General features: G+C 48.2%; 1 protein-coding gene across 2 annotated transcripts in view; it reads left to right on the forward strand.

Moving 5' to 3' along the window:
- The first annotated feature begins 5,082 nt into the window (after positions 1-5,082).
- CLUH (CLUH binding protein of NUMT mRNA) overlaps positions 5,083-12,440 on the forward strand; it is a 54,730-nt gene continuing 47,372 nt past the window's right edge. Inside the window, exon 1 of one of the 2 annotated variants that reach the window (XM_032779443.2) lies at positions 5,083-5,345. In XM_032779443.2, the coding sequence (XP_032635334.1) occupies positions 5,207-5,345 (139 nt within the window). In that variant the 5' untranslated portion in view covers positions 5,083-5,206. The remainder of the gene's footprint in view (positions 5,346-12,440) is intronic. The other variant, XM_075074058.1, reaches the window with a different exon arrangement.

The following is a 12,440-nucleotide window of genomic DNA, read 5'->3' on the forward strand; positions in this document are numbered from 1 at the left end:
ATGGGAAACCATTACAATGGGACAGAAGCCAAAGGTTTGATACTGTTCTATCTGAATGTTCAATTTATTACAGGACATTATGATTTATAGCAAAAGGGGGCAAAGAGGTATGTGGTTGCTGACTGTGCTTTTCAAGATGTATTCTCTGCATACCCACAAACTACTTGTATTTTAGATGTCATTGTAATATCCCTTTTTCTTAATAAAGGACTCAAATCTGTATGGGTTTGCCTTTTCTTCCTCCAGACCATTTGGGAAAGGAATTCAGGAGTGCCTGCAGTGAAATGAAATGGCAGCCTATGCATAAATGGAGCAGAAAAGCTCTTAAAGAGGAAGCTAAGGATCAAATGCTTTTAAAGACAGCATAGTGTGCTGTTAGCTAATAATTTGGGGATCTATCCTATGAGGGGTGCCCAGCACCTGTCATCTTGATCATGGGCCAGGATTGAATGTGGGACCCCCAGAGATGGAGCACGGATCTCTACAGTGTGAACTAAAGGACCAACTTCTTTATCTACAGATATTTTATTGATATCGTAGCCAGTTTGTAATATGGTTGACCTCACATGCAGGTCACATGGAAGCACAACGGGCTAATCTGGGATTCCTAGTTGTGTGGGTGTATAATATTTCAACCCCAGTCATAAGCAGAGTGGTAGTCAGGGCTTGTCTCTCCAGGAAAGTTATTTTGGATTAACTTTCATTTTTTTCAGGATGAACTGCCTTGCGTGCACACACAAACGCTCTTTTTGCAAATTATCTAGCAGCTCATTGTGCATCGATCAATGTGCTTTGGAAGTGGGTTAACTCTCTTTCAGAAAGAGTTATCCCAGAGTAAGGTTCGTGTGGATGCATCCTCATTTCAAATAAACCATTCTGCTTCTGGTACTCCTTCCACTGCTATCCCACACTGCATTATGCACATTTGGGTCAGCCTGTCTCCTTGTGTGTCCTCTACTGCTCCGGGGTCATCTTGACCAGAATGTCACCTTCCTGTGTGCAACCAGATGTCCCCCTTTGCCATTCCAGCTTGTGATGAGTTCACACAGCCGGAATCACATACCCATGTCCTGTGCTTCTAATAACCAACGTCTACCAGGGTTCTCCTGTCCTGCAAACAACACCTCACCTAACAGTTAGCTAGTCCTCCAACCTCCCAGGACTGTGTGTCACACAACTGTCCATAGTTCACCATGCCATGTGAAAAGCACCCGTACCCCCTACCACTGCCACCAATTGTGGAGGCAGTTTGACATAGCATCCCAGATTTCCTCAGACTGCACTGGTATGAACACCATTGTGCATCGGTGTAGGTATAGATGGGCAGATATGGTTGCCCCTGAAGAGAGATTGCTGTGTAGATGGGCTTAATCACATTAGGTGCCATTATGTCAGGTGAATGGGTCACAACCTGACTCTACTTAACAGGATCTTATTGCAGCGTGGGCAAGGTCCTTGGGTGATCACCCATCACAGTCAGGGTGTAAACATGGGGCTTGGTGTAAAGCTAAAGGCATTTTCTACCAAGTTTTTAGAACAACTTATATAATCATATTAAACCTTCAAAAATACATGTCCCACTGCTCCTGCTCTGTTTCTGACTTTCCTACAAACTCCCCTGAGCTGTCATCCATTTAGTTCCTAGTCATTCGATGTTGTTTTTTTTAAATAAAAAAAAGAGTCCACCTATGGCATCTCATTGAAACCAAACCGTGTGCCCCTCTTGTTCCCTCCACTATCCTAATTACAGTAGCTGTGTGGCAGAACCTACTCATCGCAGACACACCCCCTCATTGCTGAGCATGGCATAGCGGCCCTCTGTCACGCCCTGCCAACAGCTGCTCCAGCCCTGCCATAGTCTGCCTCTGCCTGTGACTCTACCCTCCAGCCAGGTCACTTTTAATCCTACCCCTTCTGGGGTAAACCCAGTCCAACAACCAGGCATCATCCCACCAGAACTTTCACCCAACATTAGGCTTTGGGGGCCTTCAAGTCCTTAGCTCTGGGGTCTTCACACTGCCCCCCTAGGGGAGCTGGTAGAGGAACCCAGGCCCACCCTCTACTCTGGGTTCCAGCCCCAAGACCCTGTATGAAGCAGATACGGTGTGTTTGTGTTGTATCCTGGGGCTACTTCTTACTGTGGCCCACAGCTTGGCCTTTCTCGTGGTCTCTTCCCAGGCTGATTTTTCTACAGAGCCCCCAAAAGGGAGACCCAAACCAGCTTTGGGGAACAAAAGGTCCCACACCAGTCCCACCGGGCCCAAGGAGAGTCTGGTTAGGCTCCCTTCACAGCCCTACTGAAGGCTTTTCTCCCTTCAGTTGCTCTCCCAAGGCTTGACACCTCACACAGGTGTAACAGGTGGGGCTCACTGAGCCTGCTGGCCCTCGTTAACCCCTGTCTGGTCAGTGTGGGATTGGTATATCCCATCCTAGGCTGGTTGAGGGAGCAGTGCCCCATCATAGCCATGCTGAGCTACAGGGGAAGACCTTCCAGTTTTAATACGGGCTTCTTGTGAGAGGGGCATCAGGATTACACCCCAAGGCACAGACAGTGACCACATCTGGGGTGTGCCAGCCTCCTTGTCTAATATGATAATTGCAGGGCTTTGAGATGTGAGTCTTGTTCCTGCACAGGACCCCCGGGTTGAGATGTCTGTGGTGCACACATGCTGCACGGTTTTGGATGCCAGTGCTTTGGATGAAGTAGGAAGTGCAGGACTGTCATGCTACCCATCACCATCAAGCAAATTGTCCAACATATTATGTCTAATGTATATTATTAGTACTGCATTCATTATCTGTATTATCATAGTGCCCAGAGCCTTAATCATCGTGATTATTGATATTTGTATTTCCTTAGAAACTAGCAGCCCCAGCCATGAACCAGGACTCCATTGTGCTAGGTGCTGTACAAACATAGAAGAAGAAAGACAATTCCCTGCCCCAAAGAATTTACAATCCAAGTATAATCTACCAGTGGTGTCCACTGAAACAATCCTTCCCTTCTCTTGTCCACAACTCACTTCAGGTCACATGCATTAGACTCTTCATAAAGATCTGCACTTAGAATTGCACTGGTTTAACTACAGGTGTAACATTGCATTGATTTAGTTAAACCGGAGCAAGTTTGTGTGTAGCCACTGACATTGGTTTAAACCTGGTTTACACTAGTTTAGTTTACACCTTGGGGACATCGCACCTTTAATACAACCAGGACAATTTCTGTGTGTAGACAAGCCTAAAGCTGAGGAATAGCCTTTTGTGGGGTAGAATTTGCAAGGAGAATGATAATAGAGACAGTAAAAAGAACAGGAGTACTTGTGGCACCTTAGAGACTAACAAATTTATTTCAGCTTGAGCTTTCGTGAACTACAGCTCACTTCTTCGGATGCATAGAATGGACAATGCTGAAATAAATTTGTTAGTCTCTAAGGTGCCACAAGTACTCCTGTTCTTTTTGCGGATATAGACTAACACGGCTGCTACTCTGAAACCTGTCATTAATAGAGACAGTGATAGTTTGCTGGAATTGACTGCTTTCAGGCCAGATTCTGATACCCTTCATGTTGAAGAGTACCTAAGCAGTCCCACTGAAGGAAATGGGGCTATTCATGAAGTCACGGTGGTACTAAATCAGAGAGAAGAGACCAGAATCTAGCCCTTTAGTAGCAAAGTCTCAGAAGAACAGAGAGGTTGCTATTAAACATAATACAGATATTAGGTATTGGTAACAAGCATCTCCGAAGCCACAAACTGAAATAAAATTTTTCCAATTCAACCCAGCTCCTCCCAAAAAGCCTGAGCACAAAGATGACCTTGCAGCATATGGCATGAAGGTCAGCAAACTCAAGCTGTTTCAGACCAAGAGAGAAGGCAAATTCCAGAGTCAAATGACCTTTACTGTGAATAACCTCTTCCCAGTCATTCTAACCTGTACACTACTGTCTCACAAACCATGTATATATAGCTTTGCATACAGTGGTACATATATTGCATAATGTCATATATTATTACATATACCATGGGATAGATCAGTGATTCTCAACCAGAGGTATGTGTACCCTGGGGGTACACAGAAGTCTTCCAGGGGGTACATCAACTCATCTAGATATTTGCCTAGTTTTACAACAGGCTACATAAAAAGCAAAGTCAGTACAAACTAAAATTTCATACAGACAATGACTTGTTTATACTGCTCTGTGTACTATACACTGAGCTGCAAGTACAATATTTATATTCTACTTGATTTATTTTATAATTCTATGGTAAAAATGAGAAAGCAATTTTTCAGTAACAGTGTGCTGTGACACTTGTATTTTTATGTCTGATTTTTGTAAGCAAGTAGTTTTTAAGTGAGGTGAAACTTGGGGTACACAAGATAAATCAGACTCCTGAAAGGGGTACAGTAGTCTGGAAAGGTTGAGACTCCCTGGGATAGATCAGTTTTTGCTATTGACTTTAATGGGTGCAAGACTGGGCCTATATATTTATATACTTAGACTGAAGTGTTCAAACTTGAGTGCCTGAAGTTAGATACCTAAATCCATATTTAGGCATCTTGGCCTGATTTTCAGAAGGCACTCAGCACATTTAGAAACCAGGCCACATTATTCAGTTGCCTAAATAAAGATTTGGGTACCTCACATTTGAAAATGTTGGCCTATGTTATTTGGGATTCGTTTCAGATGCCCAGCCCCATGTTAATCCCTTCAGACAATACCCAGTCTCTGCATATTATAATCAGAATTGAAGCTGGGCTCTACTTAAATTGGCTCAAACACCCCATTATAATCACCTATGGACACTGGTGTTTACCATTTACCTTTCAGGCTGAAATATTCCATGATGCTCTCTGAAGACAGATTATTATTATTATTAGTCTGTATGGAGAGGCACAGATAGGTAGAGTGTAGGAATGGTCGGTCGGCCAGACAGACAGACGGACTCTGGCCCAGTATGTAAGCCACCCACCCCCTACCTACACACATACAGAGAAAGGTTTTTCTGGGCAGGCGCCTGTCCCTTTAAGGCGTTTCGGACGGCGTGGAGGTGTGTCCCCGCCGACGAGCCGTAGTCAGCGGTGTGTCAGAGGTCGGGGTGGCCGAGGTGAGTGCGCACCACGTGGGGCTGTGACTGGCTCTGTCCTTCCAGCGGCAGCGGCAGGGCACGGAGTGCGGGACAGGCAGCGGCGCGACGGGGGCCCGCTATGGTCATTAAAACAGACGAGATGCCGCCGGCGGCGGTGCCAGCCACGGCCCAGAGCGAGGAGGAGCAGCCGGAGCCCGGGCACCTGAGCAGCAAGCGGCAGCCGCAGCCGGAGAGCGAGCCGCGCTCCGGGAGCTCCGGTGAGAGAGGGGGGCGCCCCGAGGCCCCCTCCGGGCGGGTGGGAGGCAACCCGCCGACAGCTCCCCTTGGGCGTTGGGGGCTGCACGAGCGGGGAGACAATCCCCCGACAGCTCCCCTCGGGCGTGGGGGGGGGAGGGCTGCAGGAGGGGGGAGACAGCCCCCCGACAGCTCTGCTCGGGCGTGGGGGGGAGACAGGCCCCCGACAGCTCTGCTCGGGCGTGGGGGGGAGGCTGCAGGAGGGGGGGAGACAGGCCCCCGAACAGCTCTGCTCGGGCGTGGGGGGGAGGGCTGCAGGAGGGGGAGACAGGCCCCCGACAGCTCTGCTCGGGCGTTGGGGGGGGGAGGGTGCAGGGAGGGGGAGACAGGCCCCCGACAGCTCTGCTCGGGCGTGGGGGGGAGACAGGCCCCGACAGCTCTGTCGGGCGTGGGGGGGGAGGGCTGCAGGAGGGGGGAGATAGGCCCCCGACAGCTCCCTCGGGGCGTTGGGGGCGGGGGAGGAGGCTGCAGGAGGGGGGAGATAGGCCCCCGACAGCTCCCCTCGGGCGTTGGGGGCGGGGGGGGAGGGTGCAGGAGGGGGGGATAGGCCCCCGACAGCTCCCCTCGGGCGTTGGGGGCGGGGGGGAGGGCTGCAGGAGGGGGGAGATAGGCCCCCGACAGCTCCCCTCGGGCGTTGGGGGCGGGGGGGGAGGGCTGCAGGAGGGAGACGCCCCCTCTTAGACACCTGCCCTCGGTTAAGGGGCTGCATGAGGGAAAGCCATCACTCCAGGATGCCTTCTCTTGGATATTGCGGGAGGGAGGGTTGCATAAGGAGGAGGGAACCCCTGGTAGTGGGCGGGGAAAAGGGGAGTTATGCAAGCAGGGAGCCCGGTACTCTTCCTCCCCCCCCTATCCTTCTGGGGGAAGCCCTCCCCTACTGCCTTCTCCCAGTGCGTATTGAGGGAAGGGGGGGCTGTACACTGCGGAACGTCCTCAGGATTCGGGGGCGGGGGACTTCCTCGCTGTTCCACCCTCCCCTCATAGAGGAGTCTGGCCCATAATACAGAGGGATGCTTTACCCTGTGCACACTTCCCTGGCATACCAAAGAACTCAGCAACTGTCCCCACAGGAGGGGGGGGGGCTCCCCTGTGCAGCCCTTTTCTAATATGTAGAAGGGGAGATTCCTGACTGCAGCAAGGAACCTCCATGTGATGGGTTGAGAGCTCTTCTCTGTGCTGTGTTCAGGCCCATGTATTGGGGAGTGTGGGGAGGAAGCCATACTTATTCAGGGGAGAGGCTGCCCAGTGGGGACCCTCTGTGCTGTTGGAGGAGGGGCTGCTTAGTAGGGAGCTCTGCTGTGCTTGAAAGGATTGATTTTCTGGGGATACTCTGAGAGTGTACTCTGGCCACCCCATACTGTGTGTAAGGGCACTCTCTGTATGCTGTAAGTGTCCTGTCCTGTTGTACTGAGGGCTGTATGAGAGCAGCTCATAGAGGGAAAATCTGTATAGGGCCAATCACTTTTCTAAGCGATGTTGTACAAAGATCCCCCTGACCCTTATTGTTAGAAATACAGTCCTGACTCCACCAGAAGGTACAGTGGGGACCCTCATCTGTTACTGTGAGTTTCCTATATGGAGGTGTCTTCCTGGGTGGAAGGAGCTGAACCCAGGGGGACATTAGGGAGTCTTTCTTCTTTCCTTCTCCTGTGCCCCCATTGCTATGTTTATCCTGTATAGTGGGGTAGGCAACCTATGGCACATGTGCCGAAGGTGGCACGCGAGCTGATTTTCAGTGGCGCTCACACTGCCCAGGTCCTGCTTACTGGTCTGGGGGGCCCTGCATTTTAATTTAATTTTAAATTAAACTTCTTAAACATTTTGAAACCATATTTACTTTACATACAACAGTAGTTTAGTTATATATTATAGACTTATAGAAAGAGACCTTCTAAAAACGTTAAAATGTATTACTGGCACATGAAACCTTTAAATTAGAGTGAATAAATGAAGACTAGGCACACCACTTCTGAAAGGTTGCCGACCCCTGTTATATAGGGAGGTTGCCTTTTTTACTGGGAGATTCCAGTATACGTGGTGGGAGATAATAGATGCCAAGAATGCAGGGCAGCTCTCAAAGGAGAGAGTATTTAAAAAAAAAAAGGGGTTGGCCTGGTCCTGGCCTTAATACTCTTGATTTAGCATGATAAGGAGGTAAAAAGTCTCCCTGTCTTTTATCTCCTCACCCCAGCTGGTTTAAAGCTATACAGAAAAAAAATCTTCAGGTTTTTATTCCCTTTCAGTGTTTAAAGGGAAATCCTGGAGCAAATGATGAGATTATGTGCAGTGTGGGGGGGGGGAGTTCTGAAGAAAATTGGAAAAGAAGTACTTTTTAAAAGGCTTGTGCCCATTTTTGCTGCTCTATGATGTATACAAAAGCCCTGAAAGATTTTTAATTCTGGCTGGTTCTGGCAGGTCCAGCCTAGATTTGATCACTTTTAGATGAATGGTGATCTATCCAGTGTAGAGAGTGAAAGCTGAGCAATCAAGAGGGGAAAGGATTTTAGTCACTATTAAACTTTCATTTGAATACCTATTTAATGCCAGTGACTGGCCTTTTGAATAGAGAAAAACTGCTAGATTCAAAACCACAGCCCTGCAACAAAGTAGGAAATCTAGGGCCCGAACTGGAGAGTTCTAAAGGAAAAGCAAGCAGAGAAGAATCTTTGGTAAACAGGGCCTGAAAGATTTTTGTAAGAAAGCCAGAAAATAAAATTCTTTAAACCAGAATCGTTTACACACACTTAATGCCATGGCAGGTAACCAGTCTGTCCCAAAGAAGAGGCTTAGTGGTGGTTGAAGAAGAAGGGGGAAAGGAGTGACTGGAAGCAAAGGGATTCTGCTTCTTACCGGTCCAGATTATTTTATTGCTGCTGCCGCCTCCTTTGATTGTCAGTTGCAGGGAGGGAATTTGCTTGGTTAGTTTAAATTCTTAACCTTCACCCTTCTCTTTTTCCCCGCCACCACTCCCCCCCACGCCCCCGGTGGACGAATTTCCTTTGCATGGTCGGAGCAGATCTCTTCCAATTCAATTGGCATCGCTGACTGTTTCGTTACCCCCCCCCCCAAAAAAACCCCAAAATCTTGGAGATCTCCCTCCAGTTGCAGAAACGTGGCCTAAGGGAACCCGAACAGCTCTGGCGCGGCTGTGAATGACACGAACGCCTCTCCTCGGCGGAAAGGGTCCTGGTATGGGCTGGGGGGACGCTGGGTTTCCTGGGGGTGGGGGGCCGGGTCAGAAGAGGGGTTCTGGCTTTGGACCTCCTGGGCAGCGGTGGAGTTAGGGATGCGCCGGGCAAGGGAGACGCGAGTGGTGGGAAGGGGCTGGGGCTGCCCCCTGCTCATCAGCCAGAAGCGGGCAGGGGAGCCCGGGGGGGCGGGGGGGCTGCGCCTGGTTCTGCCGCTTCCTCTCCTAATGCCAATGAAGGTGACCTTCACTGGGCCACAGCACTGTGCAGCCGCCCGAGGGGGGCGGGGATGTGCCTTCGCCGGTGTGTCCGCCCCCGGCGCCCCTTGCTCCTCTGGGGCAGGGTCACTAAGCAAAGGGGGGGGGGGTGCAGAATACCCTCCCTGCAGAGAACCCTCGGTATCATCTCCCCCCCCCCCCCCCCCGCGACGTCTTGCACGTTGGTCTGCTCCGGGCCTGGGAAGGAAAGAGTCGGGAGCTGGGATTCGCCAAGGGAGGCGGAGTCCGATGTGGAAAGCGCAGGACAGCGGGGAGGGAGAGAGAACGACCCGTCTTCCCCCTCTCCCGCGCGCACACGTGGTAGCTCCCAGCCCGAGTGCCCGGGCTTGAGACAATGTAGCGACCCCGACGTTCCACGGGCCCCCAGCACGAAGCCGCTGGCTGCCGGGGTCAGGGATTTAAAGAGACAGCGGCTCTCCCTGGGGACTGGGAGTTTCATGCTCCCAGGGCTCCATTGCAGGCTCCAGGGAGGTGGGTGTCAGGGCTGCCAGAACTCAGGAGCCAGCCTGCTGCAGCAGTGCTGCCCTCCCAGCTCCCACGCTGACGTGCTCTGTGACCTTCAGCAGGTTGTTTGAACCCGTCCCTGCCCCTAAGAGGGATGCTGCCTCACAGGGGTGATGCGAGGCATAACTAACAAGTGTTGGAGCATTTTGAGGAGCTGAGGTGGAAGGTACAAGAGGAGAGAACAGAACGATATTACAATAGGAGAGCAGAGCAGATTCCCCTAGAATTTGAGAGACTTCAGGTCTGTTTCCAGCCCTGCCACTGACCTGCTGTGCGATCTCGGGCAAGACACTTTCCCTCACAACCTTTGTCTGTCTAGGCTGTAAGTTCTCTGTACAAATCCCTACACTAGTAAGAGCCTAGCACAATGGGGCCTAGATTTCACGTGCTGAATAATAGTTATTGTGCCGTCTCTGCTAGCATAATTGTGATTGCAAAACCACCAAGCAGAGAGTTATACTTTCAGGATTCACTCCTTTTTATGATGCTTTGGTAGTGTAAATATAGATTTCATCTTTACTTCATTTTTTTAAAATCTCTTATCAGTAGTCTTATGGTGAATTTGATATCATTATATAAAATATCCTGCCCCAGATTGTTTCAACATGCTGCAATAATGTGCAGTTCTGTGTGAAAGAAGAGTGTATTTTGTGGTGGCTGGCAGGAGAAGGCCACTTGAAAAATTTGCTTTATACATTTTCCCATTAATGTGGTTTAAGCTACAGTGCAAAGATTTCCCATGATCACAGACTCACATTTTGTCTTTGGTAATTGTATTTTGAAGGGAGTTAAATTTCTGATTTTTCCAGAACCTGCTCATATGTTTACACTATACAAAGCAGGGAGCCATGTATGTGTATAATTTCTTACCTGATGAACCTACAACACAAGTACTGAATGCCTAGAAACTTGGCTTTAATTTTGTGTTTGCATAAGGTTTTCAGATGAAATGGATGTTTATTTTTTGAGAAATCCTGATGTCCTTACTCGGGCAGACTCCCACTGATGTTCTAATTGGAGTTTGCTGAGTTTGAGGACCTTGGGGCTTAGTCCTACGTTAGAAAAGATTTTAAAACTTTACCTAGAGGCTCATCATCGAGTTGATTCCTAGAGGTGCTGAACAACTGCAGTGTCTTTTGGAAGTTCCTTCCAGTCATGGATACTGTACCCTTCTTAGAATCCAGCTCTGCGTTTGCTACATTTGTATGTCCTGAGTTTCATGCTCATGGAAAAAGTGCCTGACTGGCAATTCTAAATTGACTTATATCCACAGACTAGGTGCTGTGCTAGCAGCAGTAGTGGTACAAGCACCCCAATGCACTGCTCCATCAGTGTGCTGCTGTCTCCTGATTTGGAGGGGAAGCTTCTAGGGGTGAAAGTATTATTCAATCCCTGACCTATCTGTTGAAATCACCGCTTAGCGCCAGTTGTGGTAATGGTTGATGGGGTTGCTTGTCCAAAGGGAATTGTCCTGAGGCCACTAAACTCACTTCAGATATGTTGTGTACAACATAACCATGCAAATTGTATTCCATTGGTGCCAATATTGCTGGATCTTAGTATCTCACTATTAACAAAATATCCTAACGTTACTGTAGAAACTAAAGCTTGAGCATTTTTAAGAGATGTCAGAAAATATTCAAGAAGGGTCATTAATCTCAAAAATTGAGGGGCCAGATTAGGAGAATTAAAAATAATATGCAGCATAATCCCCTCCAAATAAATAAAAACATTAGAGTCTTTGATTGAACATGCTTAGCTGGTTATCTATCATCTGGCCATCCTGTAACATTAAATTAGGGAGATGGGGAGGCTGAAGAGAGTAGGTAATGGCAGTGCTTAATTTGTAATGAAAGAGGTTCTGGGGCTCAAGCAATTAGGTGCTGAGGCTCAAGTAATATTTTTTACTTTCATAACTGAACCGGCAAGGGCAGAGGTGCTGGGACTATGAACTGCCAAACAGATGTGCCAGGGCTCAGCCCTGGCCCAAATGAAGTGCTGGGTAAGGGGGATATGGAGCCATTTGTCTTTAAGTCTCTAATTCAAATCCATTGCAGGTTGATAGTGACCAGTGATCAGGTTGCTCAGTGATCTGTGAGTAAAGTCAGATATTAAAATCACTACCCTCTCTTGTCAATCCTAGCTGAGGGGCTCACCCACAGGAATGCTGGGGATGCACCTGGGAAGCTTGCAATGCCGCTGTCCCTATTCTGTTAGTACTGTGAATAACTAGAGGGTTTTATCTTTAGGGTTCTCAATAGGGCACCTTTCACAAGCCCTAAAGGCACATTAAAAACATGCATCTCATTTGGGAAAACTTGAATCTTAATGTGAAAGGTGCTCAGATTTGTACTTTTAAAAATAAGTGTTGTGCAGAGGATCTTATAAACTTGAATGTTGACCCCAAACTCAACCCCTTCCTTGATAATCTTCAATAATATTATTATTTATTATTATTATTATTTATTATTATTTAAGTACATAAAGGGAGGGATGAGAGCCTTGTGGAAGACCTACATCCAAGTGAGAGAAGTTTGCACCTATATTTGATCTGACTGAAACTTTTAAAATTGTTCAGTAGTAAGCTGTTGAAGCTTATACCTAAGCCGAAGTCCATTTGTTTTAGGTGACTAAGTGGACTGGAAGTAATTCAAGGATGCAGGAATGTCATGTTGAGCACATTTTTTTTTTCCTTCAGGTTTTTTTTTCAAATGGATGACATGTTTGCAGTTCCACTAACTTAGTTAAAAATTACAGTGCATAATCTTGTGCTTCAGGACATTAACTAATTGCTAGCTGGTGTTGGGTGGGAAAATAATTGCTGTCCGTGTTACAGCGTTGCATGATTGGCCAGGTACATTTTGGAGGGCTTTCACTTTCTTCTGAAGCATCAGGTGTAGGCCATAGGCAGGAGGAAGATACTACATGCTTTCTGGCCTAGAAGGAGTTTACCTATACTACTTATGAATCCTTCCAACATCTCTGTGAGGTAGAGCAGCATGATCTCCGTAGAGGAGACTGAGAGGTTGAATGATTTGTGCACAACCACAGAAGGAGTCTTGCCAGAGCTGGCAGTAACATTTCAAAA

The sequence above is a fragment of the Chelonoidis abingdonii genome, chromosome 20 (assembly GCF_003597395.2).
Source record: "Chelonoidis abingdonii isolate Lonesome George chromosome 20, CheloAbing_2.0, whole genome shotgun sequence".
In the NCBI taxonomy this organism is placed as follows: domain Eukaryota; kingdom Metazoa; phylum Chordata; order Testudines; family Testudinidae; genus Chelonoidis; species Chelonoidis abingdonii.